Source organism: Anas platyrhynchos, chromosome 15, assembly GCF_047663525.1.
Source record: "Anas platyrhynchos isolate ZD024472 breed Pekin duck chromosome 15, IASCAAS_PekinDuck_T2T, whole genome shotgun sequence".
Classification (NCBI taxonomy): Eukaryota; Metazoa; Chordata; class Aves; order Anseriformes; family Anatidae; genus Anas; species Anas platyrhynchos.
The window spans coordinates 17,406,161-17,422,942 of NC_092601.1; the positions used below are offsets into that span (position 1 = coordinate 17,406,161).

A 16,782-nucleotide genomic window follows, 5' to 3' on the forward strand; every position below is an offset into this window, starting at 1 on the left:
ATGGATGCTGTCCTGTGATAAACCTGAGCTTTTAAAGAGTGACTAAACCCATCCTCTTGCTGCAAATGAGGTAAAATGCACGTTCATCCAATTTAACCCAAGTGTTATTGGGGGGGGGGCATGGACTCGGTACAAATTGTGTGTGCTTTGGACAGCATTTATAAAGGAATTAAGGGACCACTTTTTGCTATTGTTTTTGACTTTACAGAACATCTTTATTCTCCACAAGCACTGTTGGATAAGATAGGGGATGGCGAAGCCCCTCCGTTGCGCTGGCGGAGCCCACAGCAGCGCATCCAGCCACCCCATGGGAGCAAAACCACAGACATCTGCCTGCTTATACCTTTCCAAGGGGACTCTCACAACCCAGAGGGGGCCGCCGCCCACCTCGGGTGGTATTTAAAAGGAGCAAAAACGATAAAAAAGCAGCTTTATTAACGGGAACCCCCACACACCCCCATCACCATCGCGGGGCCAAGATGGCGGCGGCGGGGAGCTCCCCTCAGCCTTAGGCGGGAAAGGCGATGGGGGGGGGTGAGGGCGTCGCCTCGCGCCCGCCCCTCGCGCTCCCCCCCCCCCGCTCCGTGAGGCGCCGCCGCCATCTTGCGAGCGGCGCAACCGGAGGGGCCGAACTCTGCCGCTGCCTCCGCCTCTCCCCGACCCCTCCGGCCGGGGCCGCTTCACCCGGGGCCGGGGGGCCGGAGCCGGCAGGTAAGGCATTAACCGAAGGGGCTTCTGGAGCTCCATCAGCCTCGCTTCAAGCGGCTGCGTGAGGCCCCCTTTCACAGCGCCCCCCCCCCCCTCTCTTTCCTCACACAGGGTCCGCCGCCTGAGGAAGGGGCTGCGAGGGCCTCGCCTCAGGGGGCTCTGAGGGAGCGAGCCTCTTTTTTTACCCTTTTTTCCCCCTTTTTTCCTCTCTTCTCTCCTCCCCAGGGCAGCCGGGGGCTCCTCGCTCCCACAGGTGAAAGGGGGAGCAACCCCCAGGCCCCCTGAGGGAGGAGGGGAGGGGATCCTGAGGTGCAGGGGGGTTGGGGGTGTGCAGCCCCCCACCAGGAGCAGCTGGGGGACACAGGGAGGTGTGGGGCTGAAGGGGCGACCCTCTTGCCATGTAGTCCCGGGGGACACATCCCTGGTTTTGGGATGTGGGGAGTGGTGTGTGGGGGGGTCTGGTCTCCCCCCCCCCCCCAGCCCTTGGGGATCCCAGGAGCGGTGCTGTGGTGGTCCCAGGCAGTTTATCTTTGCCTCAGTGGCTGTTGGTGTGCTCATGCTGTGGAGGTGTAAAAGCCTGTGGAGGTGAAGCAGGTGGGAATAAAGCTCGTGGACATCCAGTCCTGTAACTGTGCTCATCCTCACGTGTTTGTGTAGCTGTGTGCAGCCCGAAAGAAAAGGTAGGAGTTCGTGGGCAGTGCCTGCATTGGATGCGTGCATTCTCTTCCAGTCCATGTTGGTTTGGAAGACCTGCCCACCTCAAGCTAGAGAGGTTTGTGGTCCCACGTCTGTTTGTGGATTCATGTCTTTACACCCCTAATAAAGTTTTTGTGAGCGTGCTGTCATCCCAGTACCCTTCTAAAGTTTGATACATCAGCATTACTCTGCAAGCAGGACTTCTCCCTGCCTCACACACAGTGTAGCCCACTTGTTGCTGCTGAAGTACATCCGCAAGTGAAGTCCTTGGCCTGTGGTTATAAGAAAAAACATCTTTGGTGTTGCTTGTGAACGTCAGCATCGTATTGTGGAGTAAAATACATCCTGAGTGGTGAACAGGGAAAAACTTGTCTTTCAGCACATTTCTTAATTCCCCTCATTTTCTTAATCCATGCAGAAAAGAGGTAACAACTGGAAAGAAATCGTCATTAAAAACCACCATGTAAATATTTCCAGTACTCTCTGAAAGCCGTCTTTACGTTGCTCCCATCTGATCATACAAGAAGGGTACTTCAGGTGATGTTCCAAAACCTAAAAGCATTTCTAGTACGTGCCCACTTTATTGGATTTAAGATGTCTTTAACACCATTAGGGATGTTTGGCAGGCCACCTGGGAGCTGTGGAGGTTAAGCATGTAGCGGAACGAAGGAAGAAACATGAGCTAGGAAATGGAATTTGATTTTTATTTTCCCTTAAATTGTGGGGAGCTTGGTTCGGGAGGGATGTAGGTAAGCTTTAGGTTGGATGTCTGTAACCACTGCCTTTTAGGAGTTGGGTGTTGGTTTATTTATTTTTCTTTTCCCAAATGTCTGAAAGTACAAGCAGAAAGGATTTTATTTTTTTTAATGGTATAGGATATGGGATTGTGGTATTCCAGGGTAAGGGGTGTGTGTGTGTGTGTATATATATATATATATACATACACAAGGTAAGGGTGTACCAGGAAGCCAGGTATAGGGATCCCACTGGGTTTAATGGAGTCAATGACCGAGCATTCAAGTTCCATTGCTGAGGTTGTCCCTGTTCGTGCTCTTTCTGCATGTTTGGGAAGTTTTGGCAAAGGGCAGGTTTTCATTCACAGCAGCTGAGCATAGCACGGCCTCTTTGTGAAGGGGTTGGCGTTAGGAAGTTCCTGACTTGACCCTGGATCCCGACAGAGGATGAATTGGGTACACTGCTGGGACTAGGCCAAGCCAAGCAAGTGTGTGGCAGGTTGCAAAGGTGGGCTGGGGTAGTTTTATAACAGAGCTAGCCAGCTGTTCCCCTAAGCATGAAAATTAAATGCTGTTTGGGAGCACTTGGTAGTCAATAAGCCTTCAGTTTTTTAGAACAGCTACAGGTGACTTGAAGAATTTAGGTTTCTCCATAGGGAGATGTTTGCCAGGGAAGTTATTGATTTATCTGAGCTCCCATTCACTTTATTTTGAATTACACAGCTCCTATTTGATATTTTCAGCCCCCTACTTAAATGCTAAAATGCTACACAAATGAGCTATTTATGCATAAGTGAGGTGCTGCAGTCTAGGACTTTTTTGGCTGCTGGTAAGCATGATTGTTTCTTTTATTTGAACAAAACGTTATGTGAGAATAGGGCATGAAAATATGATGTTTCAAAAAAGAGTAACAAGTGTGAAGATGGAATCCCATCAAGTAGTGGTGTTTGCTTTTATTTTGGGGGAAAATGTATAGATTTCCTCTTGATGTTTTTCTCCTGTTTTCACAGGAGAAATATTAGTATCAAAGAATGACAACAGCTGCTTCATCAAGTGGATGCCTTGTGCAAGAGGGCATTATTTACAGCTACCAGCTTTACTGAGCTCTTCCTTACATTTCATCCTTATTTGTAAGTTTATAATTTGTTGAAAAGAGGTGGAAAGATGCACAGCTATGGAAATGGACGCCTCTAGTCAGTTTAGCAGAGAGCTAGGACTTAAAGGCTCTCTTGGCTCAGTTCTGCCTCTGACTGGCTTTGTGATTTTGAAAGTTAGCATTGCTCAGTTCTAGAAAGGGTACTGGAAAAGAGAATCTATGCTGCTAGATGATAGCCTGAGGAAAGCATTTAATAAGCAAACAAATAAATAACCGCTAAGATATTGTCAAGGAGAGATCCTTTGGAGACCTCTACTGAAGCGTTTTGCTGGTGGGTGTGTGAAGCCTGGGGACAGGAGAAGGAAGGAAAGAGAGGCACAAGTCTGTTCGTTGTGCCCCACTGCTGGGTGTGCTGAGCTAGGTTGTAAACAGTGTAGCTTCTGGGCCACAAACCTCTATAAGGATATCTGTGTGGTGCTATTAAAATGTTGGTAAATAGTAAGAATGATGGAGAATACAGGATTATGAGAAACCCTTCACTGTCTAAACAGAGAAAATTTGTCCGTTTTTGATTTTTAAAGCTGTGACTTTACCAGGCCTTTGCTCTCTTCCAGTCTTCTAGGAGTGGGAAGACAACTTAGGTTTGATGTTTTGTGTGCCATCAACTGAAATTGGGGCCAACATGAATATAACGAAGGGAGGACTGGTGCTGTTTTCAGCTAATTCCAATTCATCATGCATGGAACTATCGAAGAGGATTGCGGAGTAAGTAAAACCTGCCTGCAGGGCAGCTTGGGATCTTACTGCCATTGTAAGGGGACTTCTTTTAGAGAAGACTGATTTCTCTGTTTTGTGGTAGTTACATGGGAAAGCTATCACAGCTGGGATGAACATCTGGTGTACGGTATTGCACAGCCTATTTCAACAGGTCGATAACGAAGAAAGTAACTTGTGATTAAGTTGTTCAGTGACAGGTTGTGGTTGTCTGTAGTATGTTGTTGTGAATGCAGGAAAATGAATGTTTGGGTAGTGTTAAATACTCTACATTTTAGATGGGGACATTTATTAGCTTTAAATACATGAATAGCTTCAGAAGAGCATGTATGACTTCAGTGATTTTTTTTACCTTGCTCTTGTAACAGTATTAGGATGCACAGTGCAGAAGTATTGGGTGCTGTGGGGCTCTTCCTGAGGCTTATGCACCCAAAGTTGGATATAGAAAGGTGTCATGCCTCTGAAGAACTTGGGCATATGTACCTATTGTATTCCTTTCTATTATTTTTTTTTTAGTGGTGATGGGCTGTGCTAATATTGAAATGGAATAAACACAGCAGACACTCAGATTTCCTATTCACTCCAGACTGACATTTGTCTATGGAAAAGGATGCTTTAAAAGTGAACTCTTAAGCATTTTGAATGTCCGTTGTCATCTGTCTATATAGATACAGAGAGAGTGCAACTGGTTTTAGTGTTTGGTTTTTTTTTTCCTGTTTTTCTCCTCAAATATGGCATTTTCAGTAACTATCACAACTTCTTTAATGGTTTTGCGCTTTAATGGGCTTTTCATTCTTTTAGCCCTTCAATTTCACTTACTGACTTCTGGTTTTAATTTTTCTTCTGCAGGCGATTAGGGGTTGAGATGGGGAAGGTTCAGGTTTATCAAGAGCCAAACAGAGGTGAGCATTTCACAGGCAGAACTGGAAACTTACCTACCTACAATCTGCCTTTATCACTGCCCATTTCTTGATTCCATTGCATCTTGCTCCTCACATCTTACATATTTCTCTTAACAGAAACACGAGTGCAGATCCAGGAGTCTGTGAGAGGGAAGGATGTATTCATCATCCAGACAGTTTCAAAGTGAGTAGTTGTTGAGAGACACTGTACAAGCGTTTTGATGTGGACCATCCATAGGAATGCTTCTGTTCTAACTTTTCTTTGCATATTATGTATGTGACACAGTATAATAAGCTTAGATTAATTATAGAGGCTTCTCTTTGTGTGCTTTTTTTTGTTTTGATACATGCACAAAGAAGACTTCAGTGTAAGCCAACTTCTATTTTCATTTTCAATGAAAATGTCAACGAAACTTTCCCCATGGTTTCTGTGTTCTTTCGCTAAGTGCATTCTTTTGCTCATGACATTCTCTTTAAATTCCTCCCTTTTCAGCTACCATGGTTCCAGCACCATCACAAAGCTCTAAATGTAGGAGGAGCATTTCCTAGGCAATGTGTCGTGTGACTCAGAAAACAGTTTTGTTGGTTTTGTGAAAAGAACTTTAAAAATACAGAGACTTTTTTTTGATTTCTAATGGCACCAGAAATAGTGGGTCTTGTAGTTGATGACTGGTTCTCATCTACAGATACCCTCTCAGTCTTCTTGTTTAGATCAGAAAATAGATGACAGTTAGTAAATGTTTAGCCTGCTGTTGGCTTGAACAAAAGAAAAGTATGTTGGAAATCTGATTTTTTTTTAAAGGTTATCGATACTGAAAAATACATCTATTTTGCTTTCTGAGCAATAGAAATAGATGTTGGAGATAAAAGTATGGTGTAGTTTGTCACAGCAACATGCTGTATTACCAAAAGCCTGAAAATGGAGTATGCTGAAAAGTGCTGAATTGACCAAAAAAAAAAAGTGAAAATAATGAAATGTAATTCTAGTAAAGAATTAAAATGCTGGGTACAGGACGCTTACATCCTTAGGTGTGCAGCTGGATTTGCAATGAAGATCTCTCACACTCTAATACAGTGAAGTAATGGATGTAGATGTTGTGTTGAATTCAGCTGCAGGATTTTTATGCATGAATACAGAACTAGACGCTTCTCATTCCAGGGATGTGAATACTACGATCATGGAACTCCTGATCATGGTGTACGCTTGTAAAACATCCTGTGCCAAAAGCATTATTGGAGTGATTCCTTACTTCCCATACAGCAAGCAGTGCAAGATGAGAAAAAGGGGCTCCATTGTCTCTAAATTACTGGCTTCAATGATGTGCAAAGCTGGTAAGAATGCAGGTTGTTGTGAAATAATCAAGGAAATGGGGGGTCCCACGGGCAGCGCTCAGATCCAAAGAGGTCTGTGCACAAGGTGGGACTTTGTTGAAAGACTTTGCAGTTATTTTTAATAAGTTTGAAGTACACATAGAATATAACTAGAGATATTTCAAGATGGTGAGTTCATTTAAAAATAAATACATCTTGCAACATCCATTTTACATCGCATCCTACTGTACTGGCAAGATGAGTCTGCTGCTTTGGGCTGTGCTATCCCTCCCTCATAATGCTGTTCTTGGCCTTTCTTACATTTTTGAGCAGTTGTACTTTGTCATTTCTAGTCTGTCTGTCGTAGCTGTTGAATATTTTGTTTGTCCTTTACATTTGAGTTGAGGTGGGAGAATGAGTTTGCGCATTTTCAGCCATTAAGACACTTTATTTCCTGCTTCTTTCCTTTTGCTTTCTTTCCCTGGGAAGAATTGGCAGTTAAAATGGACACTGCAATCGGGTTCTTATTGTGAGAGAAGAAATGTGGCAGTGATTAGAATTTGGGCCTCTTTCTGAGGAGTTCAGAACTCCAGTGTTTACTGTGTCCCACTATGTGGTAGAGGACCATTTATCTTGTTCATGGTTCCACGTTGTCAGGTGTAAACGGAGAAGGAGCATACCTGCCTCAGTGTGGCACTACTGCTTCAGTTATGTGGATTGTTCTCAGGTGCTTGTTGAAGACACAGTAGCAATTGGGAAGCAGGGATAACCCTTGTGTATTTAAAAGGGACATAGTTCCTAGGCTTACTGAAAGCATGTAGCATAATGTTCTTGTTTTAATGTAGCTTAGAGAGTTTGTTCTGAACAAACTTGTTAAACTTACTAGAGAAATAAAGTGTATCTGTTATTGCTCAGTTTTCCTGACCTGCTTCTTCATGCGTCTTTTTTTAAGGACTAACTCATCTCATTACCATGGATTTACATCAGAAGGAGATACAGGGCTTCTTCAATATTCCAGTTGATAACTTGAGAGCATCTCCATTTTTACTACAGTACATCCAGGAAGAGGTGAGGAAGGCCTACTTTACACTGTTTTTTAATTATTTTTTGCAGTGTCTCAAGGCTTGTGAAATTCCTGTGAGAAGATTAACAATTCAAACAGAATTTTAAAGGGGGGAGGGTCATGTTGGGGCAGGAAGTGGTGTGTTGGTTCTTTTCCTTCCCAGAGAGGCCTGATTTTCCTTTTCATGAAGAAATGGCATTTTATTTTCCATGTAAGGATGCTGTTCTGTCATCTTATACATATCCTGCTAAGTAATACATGTATATAAAAGAGCATTTTTCTATTCTGAGTATCCTCTTCCTTTTCTGTTTCCAATTTCCTTGCTATTTACAGGATGGAATGCTGGTGTAGGTGTAATTTATATAGCATTATGAAAATATTTTGCAGGCTAACTTGTAAACGATGAGAGCCTAACCATCCTAATCTGAAAATAAGAACAGATGACTTCTGTTGTGGGGAAATCTCCACCTGCTGTTTGTTCAGCATGTCTTGACTTGAGGGAGCTTAACTTCTGATGTTCTCTGCAGCCATTTCTCCATCTTTGAAATGGATATTACTTTTATAAAGCGCTTTGAGAAGTGCTACGGACAGATTCATGTGGACAAATTGTGCAGTTGGTAATTGTAGGTGTAAGACGTGGACTATGTCTGCCTAATCATCATTTGGAAGAAAGCAAATCTTTTCCTCCTGGTGAGAAGAAAACGTATAGTTTGCTCTTACTTTTTGAACTCAAGCATTTTTGTTGTAAAGAGAGATAAGTGCCTTAGTTTGAAAAAAGAAGGAAAAAAAAAAGGCCTTATTATGATACTTCTAAAAGTTTGTTGGGGAATCAGTTACCATTTGAATGTGTCGTTACAATTTGTTTGGTAATTTGTCTGTCTGAGAAAGAGGGAAGATGATAGAACAAAATTCCTGGCTCTGGCTTTGCCACAGTCATTCATCTTGTGCATCAAGACAGAAGCATTGCATGTTGTAATCAATATATAAGTTTTTTTTAAAAAAAAAAAAAAAGTGGAAAGCCAGATACGTAGACTGAAGACATGTTGTGCCTTTGTTTGTTACTTGAATCTGTGGACTATGGTAGGTAACAAGGCCACGTTCCCAGTTTAGTCTTTAAGCATATCTTGATACCCAAAGTCTTAACGTTTTAGGAAGATTTGCTGCAGCTTTGAGTCTGGCTCTCCTGGTGCTTTCTAAGAAATGAACGTTCACAGAGCTCTGCTGAAGTATGTGTAGAGAGAGGACTTAAAAGATCCTTCCAGCTTTTAATTTCTTGATTCCTCTGCTTGTTTGTGAGATGACTTGCTAAAACAGAAGTTGACCGAACCTACCTGATCACACAGGATCTGTGCTGGCAAGTACTTCACTAGCCAAGTGATGTGTAGTATCCCTTTTGTGAAAGAAAGGGATACTACACATCACTTGGGATACTTCCCGTGCTGCTCCGGAAGAATTTAGTATTCATCTCAAGCTCCCGGTGACAGCAGCTTGCTGCAAATCTTGCACTGTCAATACCAAAGGATGAGAAATGTTTCAAGGGGGAGTTGTGATGGGATATGTTGAATAGCATGAAATAGAGTCCAGCTTGATAAGAACGGAGGTCACTTACAAAGCACTTAGCTGAAAGTTGAGAGGATGAGGCCGTACAGTTGTTCCCTGTCAGAAAATTATGTGTAGGTGTGAAGGGACTTATTTGGTGTTCTGGGATGAAGTCAGTCCAATCAGTGAAACTCATTTGTATACGGATAATTTGGTGGTTTTCCTTTGTATGCCTAGCAAATATTTATAATTAGTGTCTTCTATCTTCCTTATGTGTACATGTTAAGCTCAGAGTGACTCGTTAATCTCGGAGTGACATAGCTCTTTGTTACTAGGAGCTGTTGATGTCTTGCTGTCTCTCGGATGACATTTCTGGCTTTCTGACTTCATTTCGAACAAATTTGATAATTTGGCAGGGGAAAAATGAGGCAATGATGTCTGAACAAGATCAAAGCCTTTATTATGTCAAATGACAGGCCCTGCCTTGTCCATACCTTCCATCATGCTAATCTTCATAGCCTGTTGTTTAACTAAGCATTTGTAAAGGACAGAACATGCTGAATTCCCAGTATTGTAGGTGGAGTTGGTAGCACTGCGGATTATTAATGCTGCCTGACTCGTCCTCTGAAAAGCTCTCATTTTCAATTGGTTAGGCCCCTGCCAAAATTCAGAAGTTAAATCAGCATGGGAAAAAATTCTTTCAGATAGAATGCTTTTGGAAACACTCAGCAAGTGTGGTGTGCGTTTGAGGATGAGGCTGTGGAATAACTTACCTTGCTTGTAGTTTTAAAAATGAGTATTTCTGTGTTTTGGAGCTCCTATTTAATGTCTGGCAGTAAGATTGTGAGTTCTGTGTTAGGGTCCTGTCCCTCCAAATTTATCAGGTGACAGCTTTAACAGATCTAACAGCCAGGAGGCTTCAGGCCTGCAATAGTGGGGTTCCCTGGGACTGGATGTGCTCTGCAGGACTTGCGAGTGGCTGTGCGTTATTGTTATGACAACTGCTGCAAGACCAGACAGGTTCTGTGTGTGCTGCGCTCTGGCACAGCTTGTCCCAGGGCAGTACAGTGAGGGAAAGTGCTGAGTTCGCAAGGAAGGGGCTGCAGTGAGATACCAAAGTGAGCCCAGGCTGCTGGTGGAAGGTCTGGAAGCACCAGCAGTGGAGTGACAGCCTGTGGTTCCTGTATGGGTGCAGTGAATGTAGAATTTTTATTCCTTTTAGTGGTCCCTGTAAGGAGTCATATGATGTGGAGAGGCCAGTCTTTTTTTTTGGTTTACTTTGAAAAACAACCCTGAAATGAGGAAATGGATTAAATGCTGTGTTTTCAAGTGATTCAAGACTGTTGTGTGCATGCACAAGACAACTTAAGTCGAACAGGAAGCTTTAGTTTTGATGGTTTCCTGTTTTTTAACATTTGCCTGCGTAGTCCATACGTTCTTCTAAGGTGGTTACTTTTGTGTGATCTGTATATAACGTGGTGTTTGGGAGAGGTACAACTTTCAGCTAAAATCTGAATTTGCTTAATATCTGAATTTCCTGAGATGTGAACTCTCAATATGTACCATGGATTCTTGAGATTGCTGTCTTACGTTAGGTAAAACATTAAATGCTTAAAATTCTTTTGGCAAAATGAAGTTCTGATTCTTACTGAGTTGAAATCTGTCTGAAGATACGAAGTAGACATTGCTATCTGTTATTTACTACAGATACCAGACTACAGGAATGCTGTAATTGTGGCCAAATCACCTGCGTCTGCAAAGAGGTGGGTACGATCTGCTCTCTTGTGTTAGAGCAGGAAATCTCTATCCTCATTTTGTTCTTAGGGTCGAGTAAAGGACAGATATTTAACAGTTAAAAGATGCAGCCTGCAACCCCCTGCCACCTACACTTTCAGATGTGCAGTTTTTACATCGTCACGAAATCGTAATAAATCTAAACGGAGGTTAAAAAAAAACAAGCTGATGTAGTAAATCAGTGCAGTGCTTCTGATAAAGAAGCTATTTAATTACATGATGTACACGAGTATTACATTTACGTTATGAATTTCCTACTGTGAATGAAGAAAAATCACTAGAAGTGGTACACCACTAATCCAAAGTAATTGCTTAGCAAACAGCTCAGAATGTGGTTGATCAGATCCTAAGTGTGGCTGACTTACAGCCTAGCGTGGTGGAACAGGATTTGATGGTTGAGACTGCTTTCCTTGTGAAGTTCTTGTTGGCTGAACAATTGTTCTTAATTCCTGTAGCTTTTTGGTTTGCTATACCTAATCTCTAGAATTATACCGCTCTGAGAAGGTGGTAAAGAGTTGGATGATGATTTAAGAGATAATTCATTTGCTGTGGTGACAAACTAATAAATTGCTGAGACATTACCTAGTCTTTGATGCCAAGGAATCATGATATTCTTTGTAAAAGCAAACAACCATTGTTTTATATAGTAAATCCAAAATGCTTTACTTTGTAGAAGTACAGTGAGGGGAACAAATTGCCATCTTTGTTTCGCAATGGTGGTACTTAAGTGATTTTTTTCTCTTTTGGCCAATTACTTTACATTTGCTTGTCTTTGTTTCCTTTATTTGGTGTCGGTATTGTCTCTTGGGTGTAGGCAGGCATTTGCTGAAGCATTTTCATGCTTGTCAAGTAACTGTGAATGCCAGCAAATGACCTCACTTGAGTTGCACATGTATAGGAAAGGAGACTTTTGCAGGAGAGCATCCCAGAGCTGTGTTTGTACAGCTTCTTCACGTGTGCATGTGAGCATTTCAGAGTAGTCTGAGGGAGGTGCATTGTGTTTGGACAAGGGTGGCGGAACATTTCGGCCTAATTAAGGACAAGCTTCACAGACGAATGTCTGCTTGTGAAGGAGAACTTACTCCTGAAGGAGCTTGTGAGCTTATTGGAAAATGAATAAATCATTTTACTGTTGTTTTGAACTTTATTCAATGTAATATTGCATATTTAAATCGTTATTGTAGTTTCACTGATACGATTACGCCTTCGAAGTCATAACTCTTAAATATGCATGGAATCATAATTTATCTGTATTTAACCTCTTGAAAAAAATAACTGTATGACAACCACAGGGCAAAAGATTCTCCAATTTTAATTAACTGAGCATCACAATGAGCAAATAACTCGGTGGAGTTGTTTGGATAGTGAAGCCAGGCTTAAGGTTAAAGGAAGTGATTCAGGCCACAGGTCCTAGATACTAAGGTTAGAACAAAGTGACGTGCTGGTCTCACTTTGACCACGAAGAGAGCAGGTCGCTGGTGCAGGCTAGATACTGAGCTCCGGGGTGTGCAAGGCAAGGTAGGACGAATGTCACTGCTGCATTTTACTTGCTGCTTGCCATGTCCGGGTTACGAGTTCTGTCTGAATTTCCCATTTTCCTGACTCTGCTTTCCACACTCATCCAGCTAACCTTAAACTTCATTACCTAAATTCCTAACTTCAGTCAAATAAATGCTGCATGGCGAAGGAACTTTTTGTAAGTTTATAGAAATCTGAGCTGTTTAAATTTCAAGAGTAGCTTGTCAGGCAAAATGATTTTGACTTCCTTTTCTGTAGGATATCCAAGGTTACGTGTGAGAAGGTCTGGGATATTGTCTTACTTAGTCCACGTCTTGCTAAAAATAAATAGATGAATATTTGTTTTCTGTTTTCATTTGAATATTTTTTCCTATTTAATTAAATATAGGCAACTCAGACATCTAGGCTATTCTTGGTGACTGTTAGGTGAGACCAGCTAAAGCATGGGATCTCAAGAATGCTGAAAGCCAGGAAGTGTTTTTTGACTGCTGGGCAAAACAAAAGGGAATAATCAGATTTGTGTGACTTTGCGGCATTTGCCCTGATGCTTGCAAGGCCAGTGTGGATGCTTTCAAGGTTATTTCAACTCTCACAGGGCTGGTGAAAACAAGATTCTGTGGGATAGGTGACTTCTTCTAGGTATTTTCTTACGATTTTAGGATCTTTTTTTTAACCCTTTCTCTACAGGGCACAGTCATTTGCTGAGCGCTTACGGTTGGGAATTGCTGTCATTCACGGGGAAGCTCAAGATGCTGAGTCTGACATGGTGGACGGCCGACACTCACCACCTACAGCCAAAAACGTAGCTGCTATTCATCCCAGTTTAGAGATACCCAGTAAGTAAGTTTGTGTGTGAGAGTATTTACCTACTATTTTGGGAGAGGGGGACAGTGATGGCACCATCAAAGAGGAGCAATTCTTTATAAAAACATGAGGAATGGAAAAGGTTACTATTTGATACTTTTTGTCTGTAGTTTTAGTGCTGGGATGATTGTGAGATCTGTGCCCTGCGTGGGAGGAGCTGTGCCACCACAGTCAGTCAGAAGAGCCTGTGGCAGAGAGGCCACACTTTTGCCAGTTGGCTTTAATGTTTGAGTTTTGTTCTGGGACGCAGAGCTAATAAGCTGAGCTGAGCTGGCTTTGTGTGGAGCCGGATCAATGTCATAAGCCTTGACAAGGAATCCTTGCTGAACGTGGGTGTGACCTGTAACTGTGCCAGCAAAACTTCATCGCATGAAAACCTAGCTTGGGTTTCAGTAGGCTGATTGAACTGGTTGTGCCTGCATGCCGCTCTCTGCATGTAGTTAATACTTCTTCGCTAAGCTTAAAAAAAAAAAAAAGTATTAAAATCTTGGTGCTTTTCCCAGCAACACTGTAATAGTTGGAGCAGTTGTCACCTCACTTCTTGCTAAAACAGTGGTGACCCATGCAAAGTTGACATTTCCACGCTTGAAGTAAATTGTATAAACCTTCTTTTTTCTTTTTTTTTCTGCCTCTGTAAAAAAAAAAAATAAATAAAATAAAATTGCCATTGATCAGTGCTGATTCCCAAGGAAAAACCACCCATCACAGTTGTTGGAGATGTAGGAGGAAGAATAGCTATCATCGTGGTAAGTAAGATTCCATAGCTTCTGATAAATGATACTGAATATGCTGAAGTTACAGAAATCAAGTATATTTTTGCTTTATCAGCAAATGAATTTTGATGGTGGGCTTTTGATACTGCACTTTTTATCCCATGAGGCAGTAGCCTGCACATTTACTGAAGCTGATTGTGTGAAATGCGGAGTGATGTTATAGTGGGTTTGGACACTGTTTTTCCACGCTAATGCTTGCCATCGAGCTAAGGTGTCTGAAGAACAACATGAGCGAAAATGCCCATTTTGCACTAGATGTAAACTGTTAACATTTGAAAAAGATTAAATGTCATTCTGGGTGCACTGCATTCATTATCAGTAGGTAGCTTAAGACTACACCTTGGTCTGAGAGCGTGTTGAATCTTCACTGACTCAAGAGTGTCTTGTTCTGACAGGATGACATTATAGATGACGTCGACAGCTTTCTTGCTGCAGCAGAGACCCTCAAGGAGAGGGGGGCTTACAAGATCTTTGTAATGGCCACGCATGGCCTGCTCTCGTCAGATGCTCCCAGGCTGATAGAGGAATCTGCAATCGATGAAGTAAGCATGAATTCTGAGTGGCTAATCAGATGGTCTAGTTGGTTGGTTTATTTTTTTAAGAGCAATTTTATCCTGATAATTCTTAAAATATACTGGCATTAAGAACTTAGGTGGGATGTTGCTGGGTTTTGGCTTTCTTAGCGTTGAATTGTACACTAGAATATCCCTAAACTACAGCAGTGGAAAACCAGGGAGAGCAGAGAGATGACAGACTGCTGGTATAAGCAGACTTTTCCCTTCAGTGTGGGGGATATTTTTGTACCTTCCTCTGACCTTAGGTGTCAGAATGAAAGGAGGGAAGGATATTGCCATTAGTATCCATGCATACGCAGTACAGCAATGCATAGCTCTTCTGAAGATTTGGATCCTGACAGTAATGTAAAATCTTGTTCTGTTATCAGCAAGGGTGGCTTCCTGGGGTCTGGAGGACAGACATTCCCTTTCGCAGTTCTGATATGGGAGGTGGAAAGCGTGAAGCTGTTAAGACTTTCTAAATTTTTTTCTTTCTGTAGGTGGTTGTTACAAACACGATTCCCCACGAAATACAGAAACTCCAGTGCCCTAAAATCAAGACTGTGGATATCAGCATGATCCTCTCAGAAGCCATTCGCAGGATCCATAACGGGGAGTCCATGTCGTACCTTTTCAGAAATATAGGACTGGATGATTAATGCTTTTTAGTCTAAAGAAACACCCGGGCCAAACTGGAAGCGAACAGATAAAGAGCTGTGAAGCATCATGCTTATCTTAATATTTCTATTGAGCCACTTTTTTGTTTCCTCTCAGTTTAAGTATCAAGGTAGAACAGTTTTTCAGAGCAATTTTTTCTTTGCAGTTTTTTTTGGGGGAGGGACGGGGAGGGAAGGGATAACATTTTACAAAAAACTGTTCTAGTTGCTTTTAGGTTAGTTGCACTATATACATAGTGGGGGGAAGAAAAAAAAAACAACAAACACAAAACACTTGAGGCAAGAATTTGGCTTCTAAATTAAGCATTCCTTTTCCAAAGCTGCTTGCTTACAAGTGCTTTAAAAGATAATAAAATGAAGTGACTGTATAATATTTGCATTTTAAAAGCCAAAAAGGTTGTACTGTTGTATGCAGTTAAGTGATTTTGTAGGAGTGCTTTTATAGAAAAGCATATGAAATATGCACCTGTATTTATTTTCTGCGACAAAGAATAAAGATTTGTTTTGTGTGAGCTTTCTAAAAATGTTTATACAGTAGTCACTTGTCTTCTAAAGTGTCCCCCCTTACAAATGATTTGCAGATCCTGTGGTATTGAAAGAAATCAGGAGGTGAATTGATTCTTTTATGCTAATGTGCTACTTAGGAGTGTAAACAGGATTCGAGCTTCTCGGCAGCGAGGAAGATAACATCTGTTTTGCTTGTTGCTGTGCTGTAACACCTGCAGACAAGGAGAGGCTGCTTTTCCTTAATACCCTAATGCTCATCATCGCACTTCAACCTGTCTTTCTGCCGAGCACTCTTGTAAAATGCAAAATACACGCAACCTTTCAGCAGCCACCCGGTTTCTGGGGACTGTCATGAAGGTGTCGATAAGATTTGTTGTAATTTGTCAGGTTCAGTGCACCTGCAGCGTGCTGCTTCGCTTCAGGCTATGTGCAAGGAAACTAAACCTGTGGCTGGGTGGCAGGGGACAGCAGGGACTTGGGAGAATTTGGGAGTTGTTTTTTTTTTTTTGGAGGGGGACAATTATGGAATTGGGAGGGTATCATGCAGGGGGTATGTGAAGGCTGGTTTTAATGGCCTACTCTGAGCTTCTCAGAGGCTGAACATCCTGGCTTGTGGTGGGTTAGTGAGCGTTTTTTGGGGGTGGGTGTCTGCTGGCACAGCACCTGGGCTGTGACTGAAAATCCTCTGTGTGTTAATCAAAGATCTATGGACTTTTCTTGGTACATTCAGCAAGTGAGATGAAAATTTTATTCAAGCAACTGCTCGCCTCTGTCCAGATAACGTTATTTTCATTCTTTATTCTGTGAGGTTATTTTTCCTCACAGCATTGTTTAATTTTTTACGATCTATCTCTCCAAAATGTCAAAACGCAAGGCTGTGCCTGGTTACACTTTACTTACGGTAGGTTACTGAACAGTTCCGTGGTGTTAGTAGATGCACCAGGCTGACACATTAACACTTGTATGTACTTTGAAAGTGTTAATGCAGGCTGAATTCCAGCAGAGCAGTGAGGGAGGACTTTAATCCTTCCCACAAAGGTGCAAACCCACAGGTGGGGCCGTTGGAGATGGTTTCAGAGAGGAGAAATCCCTCGATCCATCTCAGTGGCGTGCATGTTACCTGGTGTGTGCTTTCTGAATGAATCCTTGTGACATGTAGTTGGGGAGTTGGCGAGTGAGCCAAGCATCCAGTGCAGAAAACAGTCCGATTACTGAACCCAGGGAAACTTTAAAGTATTATTTCATTGTTTCAAGCTGAATTTTGGAGACTGG

The 16,782-nt window shown here is 42.2% G+C and overlaps 1 protein-coding gene across 4 annotated transcripts; it reads left to right on the plus strand.

Moving 5' to 3' along the window:
* The first annotated feature begins 554 nt into the window (after positions 1–554).
* Positions 555–15,531, plus strand: PRPSAP2 (phosphoribosyl pyrophosphate synthetase associated protein 2). 4 transcript variants are annotated; one of them, XM_027469263.3, is made up of 13 exons: positions 557–711; positions 1,823–1,971; positions 3,149–3,268; positions 3,849–3,999; positions 4,858–4,910; positions 5,028–5,094; positions 6,070–6,242; positions 7,174–7,289; positions 10,531–10,586; positions 12,823–12,971; positions 13,675–13,745; positions 14,168–14,314; positions 14,827–15,531. In XM_027469263.3, the coding sequence occupies exons 4-13, from the start codon at positions 3,881–3,883 to the stop codon at positions 14,983–14,985; spliced, it is 1,110 nt and encodes a 369-aa protein (XP_027325064.1). In that variant the 5' UTR covers positions 557–711; positions 1,823–1,971; positions 3,149–3,268; positions 3,849–3,880; the 3' UTR covers positions 14,986–15,531. The 4 variants fall into 4 exon arrangements, with proteins under 4 accessions (XP_027325062.1, XP_027325064.1, XP_027325063.1 ...); XM_027469262.3 differs by having other exon boundaries at positions 1,823–1,941; XM_027469261.3 differs by lacking the exon at positions 1,823–1,971 and having other exon boundaries at positions 555–711.
* The last annotated feature ends 1,251 nt before the right edge of the window (positions 15,532–16,782 follow it).